Here is a 22,340-nt window from a genome sequence, read left to right as displayed (position 1 = left end):
CTCCCTCTCGCACTGTCTACAAGCTTTCTCTATTTATGAGCCAACCTCCTCTTCTCCAGTCTCTTCAGCTCAGTTCCCACCCCCCAACAATTCTCTCTCCCCAGTAGCCTTAGTAAACCTCCCTGCCAGGATATTGGTCCCCCTGAGATTCAAGTGCAACCCATCCTTTTTGTACAGGTCACACCTGCCCCAAAGATCCAGAAATCTGAATCTCTGCCCCCTGCTCCAATCCCTCAGCCACGCATTTAACCTCCACCTCATTCTATTCCTATACTCACTGTTGCATGGCACAGGTTAGTAATCCCGAGATTACTACCTTTGTAGTCCTGCTTCTCAACTTCCTTCCTAACTCCCTGTAGTCTGTTTTCAGGACCTCCTCCCTTTTCCTGCCTACATCATTGGTACCAATATGTACCACGACCTCTGGCTGTTCTCCCTCCCAACGCAGGATATCATGGACACAATCTGAAACATCCCAGACCCTGGCATGTGGGAGGCAAACTACCATCTCTTTCCTGCGTCCACAGAATCGCCTGCCTGACCCCCTAACTATAGAGTTTCCGATCACTAATGCCTTCCTCTTCCTTTCCCTACCCTTCTGAGCCACAGGGCCGGACTCTGTGCCAGAGGCATGGCGACTGTCGCTTCTCCCAATTAGGCTGTTCCCCTCACCACCACCCCCAACAGTACTCAAACAGGAGTACTTATTGTCAAGGGGTACAGTCACAGGGGTACTCTCTTAGTACCTGACGCTTCCCCTTCCCTCTCCTGACTGTGACCCACTTGTCTGTCTCCTGTGGACCACCTGCCTACAACTCCTCTTTATCCCCTCCTCGCTTTCCCTGACCAGACGAAGGTCATCGAGCTGCATCTCCGGTTCCCTAACGCTGTCCCTTAGGAGCTGCAGCTCGACACACCGGGTGCAGATATGGCCATCCGGTAGGCCGGAAGACTCCAGGACCTCCCACATCTGACACCGAGCACAGAACATCGGCCTCACACCCATACTACTTCCATTCCGCAATTAACGCAGGTACACCTACCTCGCCTCGTCCCATTACCGCCCGTTGAGCCAAAGCCCTGTCACTCCGCTGCCCGCTGGTTATGGCGGTCTTCTTTTTAAACTTTTCCCCAGTTTGGCCTGCTTCCATGTGCTCAGGTTTTGAGACTAAATTCATTGCTCAGAACCAGATCTGGGACCACTTCCATATTGACTTTGGGGCGCCACGGTAGCACAGCAGTTAGCGCGACACTGTTGCCGTTCAAGGGCGTCAGAGTTCGGAGTTCAATCCCGCAGTGAAATTATGAAAAGCAGGAGGTATGAAGTGTGTATTAAAGAAAAACAAAGACTAGGCACACGTTTAAGAAAGCTTCAGCTAGGGAAAAATCAACCAAAAATTTATTAGACAAATTGCCTCAAGGTCAGATGTCTAGTGTATGAATGGGGTGAAAGGACTGTGCGGTGAATCATCAGCACAAACCTATTAGTGTAATTAGTTGTAAATTAAGGTCAAGAGAACGACCAGTTGGGAATACTTAGATGGGGGCAAGTCAAGTCACTGGTCCTGGCCTCGGTGGAAGTAAATATTAGAAGCAAGGACCTTCGACCCACGCCAATGACAGGTGGAAGGAGCTGGTGGGGTCTACTTCACCGCTCTCGTCTCTGAACTTTCGCCAACCGTTCGACGTTGTACTTTCCGTTTTGTCCGTGCGATCTTTTGTCGCTGTCCCGCAACAGCTTGACTGAAATGCCGTCTGTGGGCCGGAAGAACTAGACCCCCCAAGACCCGGAACCCTCTTCCAAGAGCTGGCATTGTCCGTTGCCTTCCTCGTCACTGAGCGTCTTCATCGAGGTGGCACACCGATGGTGGGACGAGCGTCTCCTAGCAACGATCGACAGGTATTCCCGGCGGCAAAACAAGAGATTTCTTTTTAAATGAACCAACTCGGGGCACTGGTTTGCTGCATGATCATCACTAAAGTGTAAAAAAAAACACTGCACAACGGGTAGAGGAAATCAATTACCTACGATGCTCATCACATCAAAGAACAAACTTTGCTGTGAGTAGTTCCTTCCGTAAGATTATTACAGTACCTCGATTAGAGAAAAATAATTTAAGAATCTTTTATTGATCTGTGCATGCCTAAAGAAAAGTAATAGGGAAAACGCTAGGGATTGTAAGCCAGTAAGTTTTACGTCAGTTGTGGCAAACTAAGAGACAGGATCTAGGAGCATTTGTAGAAGCATATTCCGATCAGTCAATATGGCTTTGTGTCTCACGAAACTGACTGAATTCTTAGAGGATGTATTGATGAAGGCAAAATAGTGGATGTGTATATGGATTTTAGTAAGGCATTTGACAAGTTTTCCCATTCATAAAGTCAGAAAGTTCGGGGTCCAGGGAAACATGGCTATGTGGATCCAAAATTGGCTTGCCCACAAAAGCAATAGGGTGATTGTATTCTGCGTGGAGGTCAGTGACCAGTGGTGTTCTTTATCATTTTTATAAATGATTGGGATGAGGAAGGGGACGGGTGGGTTACTAAATTTGGAGATGGCACAAAGTTTGGGGGTCGTTGAGGATAATATCTAAGATTGCCGTAGGTTGCAACAGGCCATTGATAGGTTGCATAGCTGGGTTGAGAAGTGGCAGAGGAGTTCAATCTGAAAAATGGTGCAGAAATTCACTTTGCAAGGCTGGCCTAAAAAGCAGACTACATGGTTAGTAGCAGAATGTTTCGCAATGTAGAGGAAGCAGGATCTTGAGGTTCTTAGTTCCCTCAAAGTTGCCGTGCACATTGGTAGGGTGATTAAGAAGGCCTGTAGTGTGTTGGCCTTCTGATCCTTGGGGTCCGAGTCCATAGGACACTCAAAGCTGCTGTGCAGGTTGACTCTGTGGTTAAGAAGGTATACGGTGTATTGGCCTTCATCAATCGTGGGATTGAGTTTAAGAGCTGAGAGGTAATGTTACAGCTGTATAGGACCCTGGTCAGACCCCACTTGGAGTACTGTGTTCAGTTCTGGTCACCTCAGTACAGGAAGGATGTGGAAATTATAGAAAGGGTGCAGAGATTTACAAGGATGTGGCCTGGATTGGGGAGTATGCCTTATGAGAATAGTTTGAGTGAACTCAGCCTTTTCTCGTTGGAGCGGCAGAGGATGAGAGGTGACCTGATAGAGGTGTACAAGATGATGAGAGGCATTGATTGTGTGGATAGAGGCTTTTTTCAAACTTATATGATCAATGGAAATTCACCAAAAGCTGAAGTTATTTGGGCAAAAAACTGAAAGAAGCTCTTAAGTATTATCTTGAAGCTAGGAAGACTGATGTACAACTATCTTCCTTTGTGCAAGATAAACCTACCATAAAGTCTCTATCCCATTAACTTCAGTTTTCCAGAACTTGCCTACATGACACTCTAAAATCTGACATTACCTTTTGGAACACAAGACTAAATTTAGCCTGGAGCCAAGTGTTAATGGCAAACTAAAAACAGCATTAACTAGTCTATATGCTGCTCGATATGATCAAAACAGCACCCTCAACTAACTTGCAAATAATTGCAAAACTGACAATAAATTAGGATTATATTTGACCTGCCCTTAACTATATAAGGCTTTACACTGTTAGGTATTGCTAGTATTTTAATGAGCAAGACTAACAATAGATTATTTATTTAGCGATAACAGTATGAAGTAGGCACTACGATCCACGCCACACCAGCAAACCCTGCCATACCCAACTAACCCTAATCTAATCACAGGACAATTTACAATATTCCAATTAACCTAGGCAGTGGGTCTTTGGACCGTAGGAGGAAACCAGAGCACCCAGGGAAAACCTATGCATACCCCAGGGAAGATGCAGACTCCTTAGAGAATGGCACTGGAATTGAAATCTGAACTCCAGAATGCTGTGCTGTAATAACACACTATCATGGCCGGTGTCATCTCCTAGTTTGAACTGTATTACAAGTTTAACCTCTCCCTGAGCAACTTGTTCTCTTGTACTCAGTAACTCCACTCTTGTTAACAGTAATTTCCAGAAATCAATTAGCCCAGCCGGAGGAACATGAAAGATAAGTTTGAGCAGCTGCAAATCACAATTCGGCTGCACGCCTAGTTAAAAGCAGATTGTTCAGTAGCTTCTTCAATGCAACCAGAACATTGGTTGGTTCCATTACCTTACTTTATTGTTCAATCTTTCTGATCTTTGCATGCATGAACTTCACTATTGCAAAATATATCATCTTCACATGATCTGCATATTTCTGGTCATGCTAACTCTGGTCTCAAGTATTTATTTAAGAGTAAAATTATGAAAAGCATGAGGTATGAAGTGTGTATTAAAAAAACAATGACTAGATACACATTAGGGAAATGTACAACTAAGGAAAAATCAACCAAAATTTTATTAGGACAAATTACTTCAAGGTCAGAAGTCCAGTGTGTGAATTGGGTGGTTTAGAAAATGAGAATAACGTGCACATCATTGTGTATAAGACTATAAATTTGAATATCATTTGTTTTTCTAAAAAATTGTCTAAATTCCACTAAAGTTAATTCCCATGCATTCGTCTATTTAAACTAATTATTACAATTGTTACTTGGTCAAATTCAAAATAAGCTTTCATTTGTGAGCTCTTTCTCTCCAAACTATGAATTCTGAGGAATGACATTACTTCGTAAAAACTCTCCACTTACATCTCAAAGGTCTGATTAATTTTTGACTCATACATACCAATAAACACGATGAGAAGCTTAACATTAAAGTTAGCATAGAAGTACTGCAGTATATAACCAAGGACAATCAAGATATAGTACTTTTTCCTCCTTCATAAATCTTCTAGTAGGAACATTTGCCAAATTTGAAATCTCAATCTTTGTATTTCATCCTTGTAATAAAATTTGTTAGGTAAAACAATTAAAATTAAATATTTAAAAACCTATTGTATTTGCAAAAATACATTAAGCTTCTTTCACTATTGTTACGCTGTTTACTTTTAAATAGGGTTCTAGTAATGTTGGAGGCCCATGATTGGGTGATCAGGTGCTTTGCTATTAAAAAGGTTCCAGGTGAATAGCCTTGAGGCCAAGAGATGGGGCTCAAACCCATAATTGACTTAATTTCTTGCTGATTAAAGCATCAAGGAGGATTGAAACCTCAAGGTGAGTGCACATGGAGTGTTCAGCACCATCTATCAGCCTCATTCGCTGCTGCTGTGGGAAGGTATGTGCTATGACTCTCTGGGTCTGTGGTTTATGGATTGGACTATACAGTAGTTTAATCGTATTTCAATATTGTTTTCACTCATTCTGGTTGCCATTTGCACAATTTTGTTTTTTGTGTGAGAGATTGATTTGACAGCTTCCGTGGTTTTGTTTCATGCCTGGAGAAGACAAATCTCAGTTGTATACTGCATACAGGTTTCCCCTGCTATCCGAAGGTAGAGCGTTCCTATGAAATGGTTTGTAAGCCAGAATGTCATAAAGTGAATAAGCAATTATCATTTATTTAAATGGGAAAAATTTGTGAGCATTCCCAGACCCAAAAAATAACCCAGAAAATCATGCCAAATAACACATAAAACCTAAAATAGCAGTAATGTATAGTAAAAGCAGGAATAATATGATAAATACACAGCCTATATAAAGTAGAAATAATGTATGTATAGTGTAGTTTCACTTACCGAAATTGGGAAGACAGTGAGCACACTGACGGTGTGTCAGGCTGAGTCAGGTTGGAGTGCTCGGCAATTTTTTCCCAATAAATTGCAGTTTCATCACAGTTAAAACACTTGCTCATATGAACAACCACCTTCTGTAATTATTTTCTTCAGTTCCGCTGGGAACTTTTTGGCAGCTTCAGTATCAGCCGAAGCACTCTCTCCAGTAAACTTTAAGCTATGAAGCTGCCCTCCCCTCAGAAACCGATCAAACCACCCATGACTACCTCTAAATTCCACTTCCGCAACACTTTCATCACCATCGTCCAGTGCTTTATTTCAGCTTATTAAAGACTGACTGATTTCTCCTTAAGTATAACACCACGCTTTGTGCACCCATCAATCCACTCAAGCAACAGACTTTCCATTTTATCCGTTATTGGATGCTGACTAAGAGAGACCACTTTGCTACGAACAGAACCAACACTAACATCAGCAGCCTTCAAGATTCTCTCTCTGTGTATAAATAGTGCGAATGGTTCAACGCGCGGACAACATCCTTACTTAGTTCATGACGATTGCAACGCTTAATCATATCTAGTTTCTCGCTAAGCGACGATTGCAACGCTTAATCATATCTAGTTTCTCGCTAAGTGTAACACCTTTACAAGCTCTTTAGGCTTTTCCCAATACCTTAGAACTCATCTTGCTGACAGATACACAAAATAAATCGACATAAAGCATAGATGCTCAGAGGCATATGTTTAACCAATGGCGGCTAGAATGCAGTTCCAGGGGAGGAGCCTGGCTGCTCGGGGTGCATGCTGCCTTTTATCGTAACAGTGTAAACAGCTTCTGTTAGTGAAAACAGGTAACTAATGTAGGTCTTTCGTAACAAGTGCCGTAAAGTGAACATTTAAAAAACGGGGGCTACCTGTACATACTTTGATAAGAAGTGTATCTTGAACATTGGAAAAAAAAAGCCCAACACAAAAGATCACTGTAAATAAATTTCTTTATTTAACAGATATGGTAGAAATCTGACAGCTGCGGCACACCTAAAAGGGAAGAGATACAAAAATTAGAGAATTCTACAGTACTTTCTGGCCTTCAGACATAAAGCAGGCATCATCCCATCTGGCAAAGCGCAAGCTGTCACCAGTAAGTCCAGTATAGCCGTTTTCATTAATACAGAAAAATATACACATCATAATTTTCTCCTTTTCCACATTGCCCTTAAAATGACACAATTGGAATGTGCTGACAATTGCCTTTGGAGTGTCATTATATGCAAAATGTTTTTTGTCTCTATTCTACAATTTAAAAAAATATTTTAATGTATTTAAGAAGTGTATCGAGCCTAATGCACCACAAATGCATTAATCTCAATATACCATTTCATTTTAACGCACATCCAATCTCTACATGCTTTTCCCCCTAAACTTAAATCCCAGTGTCAAAATATTCTAGTTAATAACTTCAATGGCACATGTACTGAAATTGAACAAGGGAGCTTCAAGTCGATTCAAACACAGCTTTATTATGAAGCGCAACTATCCTTTTCCTACCATCTAAACTTTCGAATGAGTTTTGTACTGAACCAAGCTTTGCTTTATGGCAACACACAGTAGAATAAGCTTCACATTACCAACATCTTCCGCCAATCAAAAATCACAATGGAACGATAAACAAAAATCGTGATGCAAGACCCCTCCATACTCCTCTGGCCTAACCAACAATTCTCAAGACAGGTATTGCGGAAAGGACTACTGAAATAAATGATTTTGCAGCTTGCACAAAAATTGACATTATGGACATTTCCTTAGTTTAGGTGAAAAGGGTTAAGAATTGTTAACTCAACCACTCCAACCCATTTGTAAGTTCAGTAAGATGCATTCGTCCGCATTCTCTGCTTAACTATAATAGCCAGATCTCTGGGAAGAACCAAATGCATGACACAAATGAAGCTGAGCTTTCAGTTTACCTGATCACAGAAAACCAGCAGATACTTGATCAGCCCCCTTGTAACCTTTTAGTTACAAGCTCTAACTACAAGATTCCAATTTAAGCAGTTGTCAGGCAACTAAAGTACTTGTTTTAGCATGATTTTAAAAAAATTCAAAAATTTAAATTGCAACAGAGAATAACAGATCACAAGGGACTTGCTCTTCCTTAGCTCAGGCATCTTCATCTCTTCTAGAGAGCAAGCCAAGTTTAACCAACTATTACACTCCACCTGTTCTAGATGTGGGTGACAAACTGGTTCAAAGTAAACCAAGTTTGAGGATGATGCAAATGCTACAAATCACTGAAAGACTATATCAAGAGAATTACTTCAAGACTCAAGTGCCCAAGCCAGTGGCTGGAGAGGAAATAGTGACTGGAACAAAAACCTCGGTTTTCAACCCAGATACTCTGTATACTATATGCAAGGTAAGGTCTGCACCTACAACTTACTTCCTTTTATGGACAACGCAATAGAGTCCAGGGAGATGTCCAACAGGTGTAACCAGTGGATTTGCTACAATTATGGAACACTGCACATGATTTTTGCTGACATTAATTGGGCATAATTAATGCATTAAAGTGAAGACATTAACTTGCAATGTCTTCATTTACTATCTATATCCATCAACAGTGAGATTATATTCAACATCCTTTTACCTATCCATAACCCTAATAGCACAAGTAAACATCCACAGAAACACAGCATACCTCAGTTCATACACCTAATCATTCTGTTGATTTGGTCTTCTCTGTTGCCAGCATCACCACCCTCAACATAATGAGTCGTCTTTTTGTTCATGCCACCACGTGGTGAGGACAGTTTGAAGGGCCACAAGAAATTGTTGGCCATCTTGAAGTTCTTCCCTACCGTGTAGATTTCATGAATCAGATCTTCAATGCAAATGATGCCACACCTTCCTGCAATGCAAATCATTGGCTCATTATTAACAACTTATTTGAAAATTCATTCAAAAATTTATTCCCAACACCTGCTTCAGGGGACAGGGGATTGCAGCAGTTTAAAAGGCCTTTTGGCTATAGGGTTGATTTACGGTTCTGTTTGGACTTTGGCACCCAGTGCAAACATTTAATTCCCCAGCACTGGGCACGGAACCCTACCACGATAGAGCCAATTCCCTTGAACCTTAAGAAATGGCTGCAAAACCAAAAGGCAAATTAATTTTTTAAAGTAAATTGGGATAAACTTAGTGCTTTGGCTTTGATTTCAAACCTTTTAAAATTGTCAATTACCATTGTTTATGAAGTTTTTGAATTATGTGTTTGTGAAACACCCACAAAGATTCCAGCTTTTGACACTGCATATGACAAATTATCATCTTTGAAACAAGTTAAAGAATAAGAAAAAAAACTGTGGGATGAACTCAAGCAGTATTTGTGCAGTGTCAATGGTCAACTGTCAATGGTTCACACTGAAAGCTGTTAATGCAGCCCTGATGCAGGATCTCAAATCTTCCTACAACAGATGCTTCTATATTGTTCCATGTTTTGCAGCCTACTGTCTCCCCTCTGGTTTTAGATTATTTTGGATTCACAGCCATACTGTTATTATTTGTACTCAGAACACACTGAAAGAAAACATTTAGTTCAGATGACTAACATGAAAAATAAGCATTAGGGTTTTATTTTAAATCACACTTAAGTAAAACATACAAAGTCTGACCTCACTCAATACACTAACTACATGTTTTAAATATCAGGTGTATTTCTTGGTCTGTGTTCATGGATAATGAAATGTGACCGTTAGTTATGCCAGCTGATAATCTGTTCAACATCTGTTGAGCACAGAAACAACAGCTCCAAGTTTCAACTCTTAGAAAACCCAAACCGCAGATTTTTGGAGATATTATAATAGCAACTCCCTCTTTTTTGCCTAAAATAAGTCTACACTAAAATTTTCCCCTAGCAGTTTTGTTACAGTAACTGATTAACAAAATTGCTTTCCTACAAAAAGTTGAGCTGATCTATTTTTTGCAGGATACCACGTTACTTTTGTATGGTCCTAAGCTGAAGAATAAGAACACTTAACTTTAAAAAGTACTAGCCAACAGTGGTGTGCTGAACCAATTAAACTAGTGATCAAGTGACCGACTAAGTTAATCTTTTCCGCCCAGAGTTCATATACCTCCATTCCCCCCACCCCCCCCCAATTCATGTGCCTATATAAATGTTTCCTACCAGCCTCTACCTTCACCATAGGCAAGTGCATTCCAAGCGCCCACCACTCTGTATGGAAAAAAACTTCCCCCTCACATCTCCTTTGAAATTATACCCCCTCACCATAAATGCATGCCCTCTGGTAGTAGACATTTCAACCCTAGGGAAAAAGGAACTGTCTTCTCTTATCTATATCAATGCCTCTCATAATCTTATAAACCTCTATTAGATTTCTGCCACTCCAGAGAAAACAGACAGGCATACTTTATTGATCCCGAGGGAAATTGGGTTTCGTTACAGCCGCACCAACCAAGAATAGTGAAGAAATATAGCAATATAAAACCATAAATAATTAAATAATAAGTTATCATGCCAAGTGGAAATAAGTCCAGGACCAGCCTATTGGCTCAGGGTGTCTGACACTCCGAGGGAGGAGTTGTAAAGTTTGATGGCCACAGGTAGGAATGACTTCCTATGACGCTCAGTGTTACATCTCAGTGGAATGAGTCTCCTGTGCCTAACCAGTACATTATGGAGTGGATGGGAGTCATTGTCCAAGATAGCATGCAACTTGGTCAGCATCCTCTTTTCAGACACCACCGTCAGAGTTCCACCCCCACATCATCACTGGCCTTACGAATGAGTTTGTTGATTCTGTTGGTGTCTGCTACCCCCAGCCTGCTGCCCCAGCACACAACAGCAAACATGATAGCACTGGCCACCACAGCCTCCCTCAGCATCGTCTGGCAGATGTTAAAACACAAGCTTACTCAACCTCTCCTTTATAGCACATTCCCTCTGGTCCAGGCAAAAACCTTTTCTGCACCCTCTCCAAAGCCTCGATAGACCTGTATGCAGTACTCCAGACTTGCCCTACCTAGAGTTTTAAAAAGCTGCCACACAACTTCCTGACTTTTGAACTCATTACCTCAACTAATAAAGGCAACCATGTCACATCGTTCTGAACCACCCTATCGACCATGCAGCCACTTTCAGGGAGCTATGTACTTGGATTCTTATGATCCCTTTGCTCATCAACGTTGTTGAGAATCTTGCCCTTAACCGTGTACTGTCTCATTACATCTGATCTCCCAAGGTGCAACACTTCAATATCCAACTGGGTTAAACTTCATCTGCCAGTTCTCCACCCACATTTGTAACTGATCCAGATTCCATTGTATTCTCGCTAGTCATCTATGTTATCCACACCACCAACCTTCATATAATCTGAAAATTCACTAAGCCACCCATCTACATTTTCATCCAGTTCATTTATATATATATATATATCTCTATCTATCTATCTATCTATCACTAACAGCACAGGTCCCAGTACAGATCCTCACAGAACACCACTAACCACATGGGAATCCACATGCAAGACTCTCAGGAGGTTAATTTACAGGTCGAGTCTGTGGTTAAAAAAAGGCAAATGCAACATTGGCATTTTTTACAAGGAGAATATAACATAAAAACGAGGAGATAACGCTGAGCCCTTTTAAGACACTAGTTAGGTGGCACTTTGGAGTATTATCAAGAGTTCTGGGTCCCATATCTTAGAAAGGATGTCTTGTCATTGGAGGAGAAGTTGATGGTTTCCCGATCTGTCAGGGCATCAAAGGATATGGCGAGAAGGCATATATGGGGTTGTGAGAGATATGGGATCAGCCATGATGAAACGACACAGCAGACCCAATGGGCTGAATGGGCCAATTATGGTCTTATGGCCATCAAAGTAGTCAGTGTTTTCAAGGTGTTTGACAAATATTCAGTATAACCAGAACCTAATAAAAATACTGAAACCACTTTTTAAAATACATAACACATTAAACTTGCAGAAAAATGTGAACATTGAAAATAACTTAAAATGATACTTTTCTACTTGCAGTTTATGCTCTGTTTTATAATGGCATCTCCTGAACTTTAGACAAAATAAAATGCTACCACTGGTTTACACCTTCCTCCCAAGAAATTACTGGAAATTTGTATCTATTCTGTGTATGTTGTCTAAATTCCATACACGTAATTCTTGTGCCAGTAACTGGTAACCGAGCACACAAAAAATTGTGTACAATCCATATGGAGATGTGAATAAATTGCAAATCATGGTTATTTTGTTTTGAAAATACGCATTAAGAATCAATGAAAATATAATCCACATATAAAAGGGATTAATCTTGATTCAAACATCCTAGTCTTTCAAGCTTGTAACTCTAAGCTTTCAGTAATTGCCAAGATCAAAACTAGACTGAAGAGCCCACGCCAACATAGCAGTGGAGAACAAGCAATAAAATCCATACTGCCCATCCACGTCATTGAACTGTACCATCATTAACCTTTCTCATAACATATCCCACACATTACAAATGATAGCCGAGTAGAGCAGACCAGATGGCAGGCATTACAACAACCATCTAAATGGACGCAGTTTAATCTAATGTGAATTTGACGGAGTACAGTCCACCTCCCTGATTGCATGCAACTTCTATTAACACCAAAGTAACTCAAAACTACCCAGAACAAAGCAATCTATTTGAATAAAAGATAGTAAAGCTTAGTATTTATCATTTCAAGATGGAATGAAGCATTGCCACACTTTGCCACTGGGTCCCTGGCAGCATTTTTCTAATCCACTGTCACCTAGAAAAAGAATGGCAGAAACACTAACGAACACTAAGTCAGACAACATCCTAAATTTCATTCTTCACTATTCCTTCATATATCACTTAAATTACACGAACTCCCTACAATAACTGACCACTGAAGGTCCTCCATGTTACCCTCTCTATGACAACAAACCCAGGATTCTCACAATGCATGCCAGTAGAAATTTTGAAATTAATTCATTCAGAACATGTTATAACAACTTTTGTATGATTGGGCAAAATCAGGTCGTAATCAGGTGGTAAAGGTACCAGAAAGATAAAGCATTATCATGAGAAAATGTTTGTTCAATCTGTATGACTAAGATCACATTTATCCAGTGTCAGTTAAAACTACAAACTTACCAAGCTGTTTTTCGATCAAGGAATTGTCAGTGAGCGCAATGCGCTGATGCCGGATCTTGCCGAAGCCACGTTTGTAAATCAATTCACGAACAGACTTCAGATTTGGATAGCTAAGTAATTAAAGACCAAGAATTAACATGCCTCAAGATCAAAATATAACCCTTCACATACATTTCCAAAGGACAATGTTACAGCGAACATTTGCTAATAGCAAGTTTAAGTACAATTTTCCACAGCATCTCATCAGCTTGGATCTGAGCCTAAGTTGTGCAGCTTATTTTGAAATTCTATGAATCAGTTCTTTAAAAAGCCCAGCAAATTAAAGAGGTCATAACAGCCTAAACTTAAAACAGTCAGATTCACATCAGACTTGCTGACAAAACCTCCAGGAAATGGATCCTCTGGGAGCTTCAGTATTGAAATAATTATCAGTAATTATTACTTATCAACAAAAATCTAGAATGTTTCAAGTGAACATGTCCAACAATGACATTCACACTCATTCTGACAGAGTCCAGTGAGGAGTTACGCGTGGAACCAAGTAAAAGGAAAGGTATGACCACGTTAATGTTGGCTATATTACAGACCACCCAACAGTCTGAGGGATTTAGAAGAACATTTGTAGAGAGATTGCAGGCGGTTGCAAGAAACACAAGGTTGTTATTCACTGGGACTCCCATATTGTAAAAGGACTAGATGGGATAGTTTTGTCTATTGTGTTCAGTTAATTTTCCTTACATCAGTATGCAGAAGTCCCAACAAGTGCGTGTTATACTGGATCTACAATTAGGAAATGAGCAGGGTAGATGACAGAAATTTGTGTAGGGGAACACTTTGCATCTAGAGATCGTAATGTGATTAGTTTCAAAGTAAATATGGAAAAAGATAGGTCTGGTCCTCGGGTTGAAATTATAAATTGGAGAAAGGCAAACTTTGATGGTATTAGAGGGGATCTGGCAAGTGTGGATTGGGACAAGTTGTTTTCCAGCAAAAGTGTACGCAGTAAGTGGGAGGCCTTCAAAAGTAAAATTTTTGAGAGTATAAAGCTTGTACATGCCTGTCAGAATAAAAGGTAAAAGATAACAGGTGTGGGAACCTTGGTTTTCAAGAGATACTGAGCCCTGGTTAAGAAAAAGGAGATCCATTACAGGTATAGGCAGATAGGAACAAATGAGGAGCTTTTGGAGTACAAGAAATGCAAGAGAACTCTTAAGAAACCAGGAGGACTAAAAGAAGGCATAAGGTTGCTTTAGCCAATAAGGTGAAGGAGAATCCTAAGGCATTCTACAGATATATTAAGAGCCAAAGGATTGCAAGGGACAAATTTGGTATTCCGGAAGAACAGAATGGTTGATCCATGCCTGCAGACAAGAGATGGAGAAAGATCTTAAATGCATTTTTTTGCATGTTTTCACAGGAGACAAGACACAGTCTACAGAAGGGAAAACAGCATCAACTTCATGGACTCTATACAGATTACAGAGGAGATGCTTACTGTCTTGAAGCAAATTAAGGTGAATGATTTCTCAGGGGCTCTGGGGATTTATCCTGACAAAGTGTTTCCTTAGACCTATGGGAGGCAAGTGCCAAAACTGCCAGGTCCCTAGCAGATATATTTAAATTGTCCTTAGCACCAGGTGAAGTGCTGGAGGATAACCACCGTGTTGTTCTGCTGTTTAAGCAAGGTTCTAAACACAAACCAGGAAACTATAGGCCAGTGAGCCTGACGTCAGTAGTGGGAAAGTTATTCCCAGGGACTAGATATGAGTATTTGGATAGACATGGACTGAATACAGATAATTAGCATGGCTTTGTAGTACGTCTAACCAATCTGAAGAGTTTTTCAAGGAAGTTAGCGGGGAGGTCAATGAAAGCAAAGCAGTGGATGTTGCGTACACGGACTTCAGCGATATATCTGACATGGCTCCGCACGTGCAGCCAGTCGGCATTCAAGATGATGTAGTAAACTGGAAGTAAACATTTGCTTGGTGGGAGAAGCCAGAAGTTAGTAGATGGTTGCCTCTGACCGAAGGCCTGTGACTATTGGAGCGCCACATAGATCAGTGCTGCGTTGGTATTAATTATCATCTGAATGATAACATGGTTAACTGGATCAGTTAAGTTTGCGAATGACACCAAGATTGGGGTGTAGTAAACAGCGTGCAAGTTATCATGGCTTGCAGTTGGATCTGGACCAGCTGGAAAAAAATGGCAGATGGAAATTAATGCCAGTAAGTGCTAGGTGTTGCACTTCTGTAAGACCAACCAGGGTAGGTCTTATACTGTGATGTGACAAAGGGATCTGGGAATACATGCCCATTATAATTTAAAGTGGCATCACAGATTGATACGGTCATAAAAAAAACCTTCGGTATATTTGCCTTTATAAATCAAAGTATTGAGTACAGGAGATAGGATGTTAAGTTGAAGTTGTACGTGACATTGGTGAGGCCTAATTTGGAGTATTATGTGCAGTTTTGGTCACCTACCTACAGGGAAGATGTAAATAAGGTTGAAAGAGCACAGAGAAAATTTACAAGGATGATGTCAGGTCTGTTGGACCCAAGTTATAAGGGAAGATTGAACAGGTTAGGACTTTATTCCTTGGAGCATAGAGGATTGACAGAAGATTTGTTAGAGATATACAAACTCATGAGGGGTATAGATAGGGCAAATGCAAACAAGCTTTTTCCAAGGAGGTTGTGTGGAACTTCTACTAGAAATCATGGGTAAACAGTAAAAGGTGATAAGTTTAAGGAGAAAATGAAGGGAAACCACTTCACTCAGAGGGTTGAGTGTGTGTGGAACAAGCTGCCTGCGTTAAGTGGTGCATGCAAGTCCAATTTCAACATTTAAGGGAAGTTTGGATAGGTACATGGATAGTACAGGTATGGAGGGCTATGGTCCTGGTGCAGGTCGATGGGAATAGGCAGTGTAAATGGCGCGACACAGACTTAATGGACAAAAGGGCATATTTCTGAGCTGTATTTTTCTATGATTCTATGAACATCTATTAGCATGAAGTTTTATTTTTGCAACTATTTATTATCCAGTCACATACCCCCATGCAATGTATGGCTCTGCAATACGGAGCATATTGATTGAAGCCTTATTCAGTTTCACAAACACTCCATTGAAGATCTGACGCAGTCGTAGGAGCTGAAGCACCTTGCGAACTTTAGGGCTAACACCATTGATGCTGTAAAGTCATAAATCAGAAATTAGCACCAAGAAGCATACCATTTTCAATGCATGCTGAATTTAAAATGGTTTATTTTCATTTTCACTTAACAGTCTGAGATTTATTCACCAGCACTCAGACAGTAATTGACCATCAATACTCACCCTCTAATACGGATCACAAATGCTAGCCTGGGTTCAGCAGGGACATAGTAATTGTTGGCTTTGCGTGCCATTCTGGCAAGTCGAATCTCACTTCGGTACATTTGCCTGTACTCCTTGTGGTAACTCTCAGCTCTCTTGTAGATGAGTTTTCTCTTCTGCCTATTTATCTGGAAACCATGATAACACATAGTAAATTTATGTGGTTGACATTATACTCAAGTTCAGAACAATTTTTATTCATTTAGTTCACCTGATATCCCCCATGTCTTGCCCTTAACAGAAAAATCCTTTAAATAGGATTGATAAAAGAATCTGCAAAAATATTTCAAATTGACCTGAAATTTACTGCCAGAGATGTTCTCTGATGAGAAAGAAAACTGCCTACAAAGACTAATAGTGCACCTTTACTGGTCAATTCACATAAAATTAAAATGGAATACCACAAACTTTTAAAAGTGTTAAAATCCATTGAGTTCATAGGAAAGATCTACAACCAAGGGCCACAACTGTAAATAACCAAATGGATCAGATTATTCCCCTACCCAATCAAAATGATGATCAGGGTCTAGAACGTGTCATTGAAACACTGGTACATTTTTAGGCTAAATTTGAATTTAAATTAAGTGACCTAAATTTGGCAAATATGTATGTTGAGTTTCTAATAATTATCTATCATAGAGAGTTACAAGCTATTATGGAAGTCCTTAAGGGCAGGCAGGTCTGGTAAACATTAAACCATGGCTTAGTTTGCACAGTCATCGTACAATATTCTTTCCAGGGCATTTTATCATATTAGTGGGTCATACACAGTTCTGCAAGTTAAATCAATGTAATTTTTGTCAATTCTACTGAAAAAGTCTGCAAACAATGAACCCATGAATGACAAAAAAGCCAAACTTTGCATGTTAAACTATGCACAAACAGAAGTTTCATCTTTTGACATTGGTGTCAACAGATATTACAGAAAATATTGCTTTTGAGATCAGAATATACAGATACACAAGAGATTCTGCAGATGCTAGAAATCTAGAGCAACACACACAAAATGCTGGAGTAACTCAGGAAGTCAGGCAGTATCTATGGAAATAAACAAACAGTCGACGTTTCTGGCCAAGACCCTTCTTCAGGGTTGGAGAGGACGGGGGAAGATGCTAGAATACAGATGCTGTTGACTCAGGTATTTCAAATGCATCCAGTTTTCTTACCAAAGATAACTTGATACATTTTGATATCATTCATTTTAACAATACAACCACTAACGTCTCCAGAACAGTGCAAGACACGTGGGACGTTGAACTAAATTACATATTAAACATGCACTACTAAAACACATATGTTGATCTACACGGCAAAAATCGATTTACACACCTTCTTTTCTAATAACAAACGCTTGGCACGTTTGGCCTTCATGTCTGCGTACGCCTTACGCTTTTTCAAAAGGCTTTCCGGGACAGACGGGACCTTCTTTTCTCTGACAGGCAAAAAAAGGGAAGCATGGACGGAGCCGTTAGAGATACATTATTTTACGTACATCTGCATACCCTGTCTTTAGCATAGATATTAATATTTTAAAAAGCAACAAACAACTTAAGTAGACCAAATTGTAGTTTCATCTACTAGGCCCTAAACTGACGGCGGACGATGAACAAGAGAATATAACGAGCTTACCAGCGCATACAAGTTTGCTTCGAAACATTTTCCTATTTTGTTTAGTTGATAACATAAGTGGCTTTACAGTAAATTATAACAGCACTACTTATTCCAGCCTCAGATCACACAAGAGATCGAGACAGGAGTTGCATCACCAGAACATTGTGCCCAAAGCCATCGTAACTTTAAAAAGCGCTGTAAAATACAACTTGTTCATCGCTTGATAATACTTCATAGTCACACAAGGCCAAAAGATCAGATTTAACCACGGATGTAACCAGATTTAAATTCACCCGATTCCACACTCACTTCGGACTCGCCATCGTTGCTACAGCGCTGGGGGAAAGAGAGAAACGCGCATGCGCAAGAACTCTTAAGCCCACGCCCGGGAAGCTGTCTGCGTGATTGCCTGAACCAATGACGGCAACAGCAGGTGATTCAACGGATCGAGTTAATTATTTTAGCCTGCTGTACACGTATGACGGGACATGTGAAAAGCAGATGTGCCGATGGCACGCCAGTCGTGAGCTCAGGAGTAGGCGGCTGCAGGTCGTCGGCGGGGTCCTGGGAGCGGGCCGCGCAGGCTCCATATTTAAAGGGTGAGGCGGAGCTGAAGATGCTGAAAGTTAAGTGGCGGCGGTCGGGGGAGGAGGAGGAGTGTCTGCAGTGCGGCCCCGGCTCTGGCTCTGACACACACCAGCAGCCGGCTCCCGGATCCGCCACCACTGGCCGCTCCTCCCGGGGAAGGGCCGGCGTCAGCCATGAATATCGTGGCGGAGTTCTTCGTCGTGACTTTCAAAGTGCTCTGGGCGTTCGTGCTGGCCGCTGTCAGATGGGTGATCAAGCCCAAGGAGAAGAGCGTGTGCGATCAGGTGTGCCTGATCACGGGAGCGGGCAGCGGGCTCGGCAGGCTCTTCGCGCTGGAGTTCGCCCGGAGGAAAGCCGCCCTGGTGCTGTGGGACATCAACCAGGAGAGCAACGAGGAGACGGCCGAGAAGGTCCGGCAGCTGGGCGTCCGGGTCCACACTTACACTTGCGACGTGAGCAAGAGGAGTAGCGTCTACAGGACTGCCGACTTGGTGCGGAGGGAGATCGGCGACGTGACGGTGCTGGTCAATAACGCAGGTGTAGTGTCCGGGCACCATCTTCTTGAATGTCCCGATGAACTTATCGAGAGGACCATGATGGTCAACTGCCATGCACACTTCTGGGTAAGTTTCAGACTAAAGATTAGGAACCCCTTTTATTAATTAAACTGAATTACTTAAGTATTGGTTCTGCCCACTTTTTCTTCCTGTTCTTTTCTACCCCCGTACGTTTTCATTTATGAAGACCAAAAATTGACACTACAGTAGAAGTAAGAGTAAGCGCCTGTTTTTTTTTTGATGAGCAAAGTTTGTCGCGAAATCTATTACGGGTTGCGTTTGAAGAGATTGCTAATCCAGGTGTATTTTGAATTGCGGCAGTTCTTAATTTTGGTGCGAAGATGCTACGTTTTGTAGATAATGTCACGTTGATTCGTTGAATGGGGTAGTTAGTCAAAGGCATGCGAGATTGCAAAATAAATCACTGCATTGCAGTAATAATCCACTCCAGAAGCTTGGTATCGACACTGTTTGAAGGGAAGCAAAAGTGAATCAGATCAGTGAGTATAAAAATTGGTATATAATTCACCACTAATAATTTAATAATGCATACTACTTTCGCAGAAGTAGTATGTTTTCGCAGGTTTTCATTATGTAGGTATTGTACGCTGTGCCAAAATTGGTTCAATTGTATTTCCCATCATTAAGCGTGCTTTTGTCTTTATTGAATGGCTTCGGTAACATTGCGGAACGCATCGTAAATGAACGCACGCGTTCCCATCATAAATGTGTGTTTTAGGAACGATCACACGTGCTTGGAAACGTGTTAAATGTGACGGTGCCTTATAGCCTTGAATTATTTTTGAAAGAAATATGGAGTTGTTGAAAGATGGTGAGATACACTCTCGTTGCTTCCGTCTGCCCAGCAACGTTAGTGATGGAGCATTAAATGGCTTTTGGTTTTACAGTCGATTCAAATTTGTAAGCCAATGCAATCGATGTCCGGACCAGTAATACGAATTCTAGTGAATCCTGAAATTTGTCTACGTCATTTTGAGGATCTCTAATTGATCAAGTAGTTGCATTTAAGTACATTAATCTATCAACGTGGTCCGTGATCCCTGTATATTTGAGTCGGGGAAAACGCTTTTGGATTTGATGGCGTGTTGTAATACAAACTGATAACCCATTTAATCCCTTGAACCATCTGAGCTGTTTTATTTGTTTTCTTTAGACTTTTAAATGATTACATAACCTAAATTACTTAACTTAATAAACACACACAAAATGCATGAGGAACTCAGCAGGCGGGGAGGGGGCATCTGTGGAAAAGAGCACAGTCGGTGCTTCGGGCGAGACCGGGACACTTGACCTGATATCTGGTAACAAAACTACAAGTATGACTTCTGTAAGCGTTAAACGTGCAATAAAGCTACTTTCCTAAAGGACTAAGTTAGTTTTTTTCCCAATTACCTGAGATCTTATTGCACTTACTTGTTTTTAACTTTATTCTAACAATACATTTGGTGGTAGGGAGGAATAAATCAGCGTTTCCTTTTTCAAAGTCCTGTTTCAGTCAGTAGATTTGATCTTTCTCTTCCATGACATCTCTTGTGTGGTTACCAAGAACATGGTCTCCGTTGCAGAGTTTGCTTCACCTCAACTATTCAATTCATTATTCTATATAATTTTACATAGGAAATTAATTTTGTTTTAATGCTTCTAGTGTAATGAAGAACGTTGTCATGACAACACAACGGAGAAAAATAGGTGGCCTTTTTAAATTGATGCAGAGTTTTTAGTAGGTGAATTTTGACTTTGTTCTTTTAAGTCAAAGACAATTGTAAAATTTGGAACTAGAATTACCACGCTCCAACAATCCTGCCAGTAAATTTACCCAGTACAGGTTGGCCCCACACTAAAAATATGTTCTAGAAACATAGAAAACCTACAGCACAATACAGGCCCTTTGGCCCACAAAGTTGTGCCGAACATGTCCCTACCTTAGAAATTACTAGGGTTCTGCATAGCCTTCTATTTTTCTAAGCTCCATGTACCTATCCAAAAGTCTCTTAAAAGAACCTATCGTATCTGCTTCCACCTCCGTTGCCGGTAGCCCATTCCACGCACTCACCACTAAAAAAACTTAGCCCTGATATCTCCTCTGTACCTACTCCCCAGCACCTTAAACCTGTGTCCTCTTGTGACAATCATTTCAGCCCTGGGAAAAAGTCTCTGACTATCCACATGATCAATGCCTCTCATCATCTTGTACACCTCTGTCAGGTCACCTCTCATCCTCCATCGCTCCAAGAAGAAAAGGCCGAGTTCACTCAACCTATTCTCATAAGGCATGCTCCCCAATCCAGGCAGCATCCTTGTAAATCTCCTCTGCACCCTTTCTATGGTTTCCACATCCTTCCTGTAGCGAGGCGACCAGAACTGAGCATAGTACCCCAAGTGGGGTCTGACCAGGGTCCCATATAGCTGCAACATTCTGTTTTTAGTTGTCATTAATTTGGAATGTATAACAAAAATCACTACATGGTAACCATGTTGTAGAGAATGGTATCAGAAGCACCAAGTTTGTTGAAGTGTAATAGGAGCTCATTTGTTTGTGGGGTGTCCACGAGGAGCTGCATGGTAGCATAGTGTTTAGCACAAGACTTTACACTACCAGTGACCCTGGTTCAATTCTTGCTGCTGTCTCTAAGGGGTTTGTATGTTCTCCCTGTGATCATGTGTGTTTCCTCTGGGTGCTTTGGTTTCCTCGAACAGGACAAAGACATACCAGTGAGTTGGTTAATTGGTCATTGTAAATTGACCTGTGGTTACGCTGGATTAAATTGGAGGATTGCTGGGTGGTGTGGCTTAAATATGCACTGTATCTCAATTTTTTTTTAAATTGGTTGTTCATAACCCAGAAATAGGCTGTATTGTATTGAAAAAATGAAATTGTAAAAGTTGCTGATTTTAGTCCTATAATAGCATGTCACTTTTCATTTACAATAAAATAGTTTTTGTTTTCAATAATACTTGATTTGGAATGCTACATTTCTACTAAAGGATTGGTTCTGGGACCTCGCTCCTTGTGACTTATAAATGACTTGGATGAAGAATAGGAAGGGTTAGTTAATAAATTAGCAGATAACATGAAAATTGCTGTTGTGGATAGTTTGAAAGTTTGGGGAGGGTTACAGAGGGGTGTTGATGGGATGCAGAGCAAGGCTGAAAAGTAGCAGACGGGTTCAGCCTGGAAAAGTGATTCACTTCAGAAAGTCAAATCTGAAGACAGAATGACAGGATTCTTTCCAGTGTGCAGGAACAGAAACATCTTGGGGTCCACACCCATAGATTCTTCAGAGTTGCTGTGCAAGTTGAAGGTGTGTTAAAGGAGAGTTGT

At 40.9% G+C, this 22,340-nt stretch overlaps 2 protein-coding genes across 2 annotated transcripts in view; one reads left to right on the top strand and one right to left on the bottom strand.

The window, feature by feature from the left end:
* Positions 1-6,664: 6,664 nt before the first annotated feature.
* On the bottom strand, positions 6,665-18,303 carry rpl7 (ribosomal protein L7). Its single transcript, XM_073040498.1, has 7 exons — positions 18,162-18,303; positions 17,571-17,673; positions 16,203-16,369; positions 15,919-16,056; positions 12,858-12,967; positions 8,383-8,592; positions 6,665-6,725 (listed from the first exon to the last, which is right to left on the bottom strand). Exons 1-6 carry the CDS (start codon positions 18,173-18,175, stop codon positions 8,384-8,386), a joined length of 741 nt encoding a protein of 246 aa, XP_072896599.1. The 5' UTR covers positions 18,176-18,303; the 3' UTR covers positions 6,665-6,725; position 8,383.
* A 163-nt stretch (positions 18,304-18,466) lies between these two features.
* Positions 18,467-22,340, top strand: part of LOC140725254 (retinol dehydrogenase 10-like) — a 65,802-nt gene continuing 61,928 nt past the window's right edge. Inside the window, exon 1 of the mRNA XM_073040486.1 lies at positions 18,467-19,063. Coding sequence (XP_072896587.1) covers positions 18,614-19,063 — 450 coding nt within the window. The 5' untranslated portion in view covers positions 18,467-18,613. The remainder of the gene's footprint in view (positions 19,064-22,340) is intronic.

This window comes from Hemitrygon akajei, chromosome 1 (genome assembly GCF_048418815.1).
Source record: "Hemitrygon akajei chromosome 1, sHemAka1.3, whole genome shotgun sequence".
NCBI lineage: Eukaryota > Metazoa > Chordata > Chondrichthyes > Myliobatiformes > Dasyatidae > Hemitrygon > Hemitrygon akajei.
Note: the sequence above shows the minus strand (reverse complement) of the source record. Positions and strands in the feature narration are given on the sequence as shown.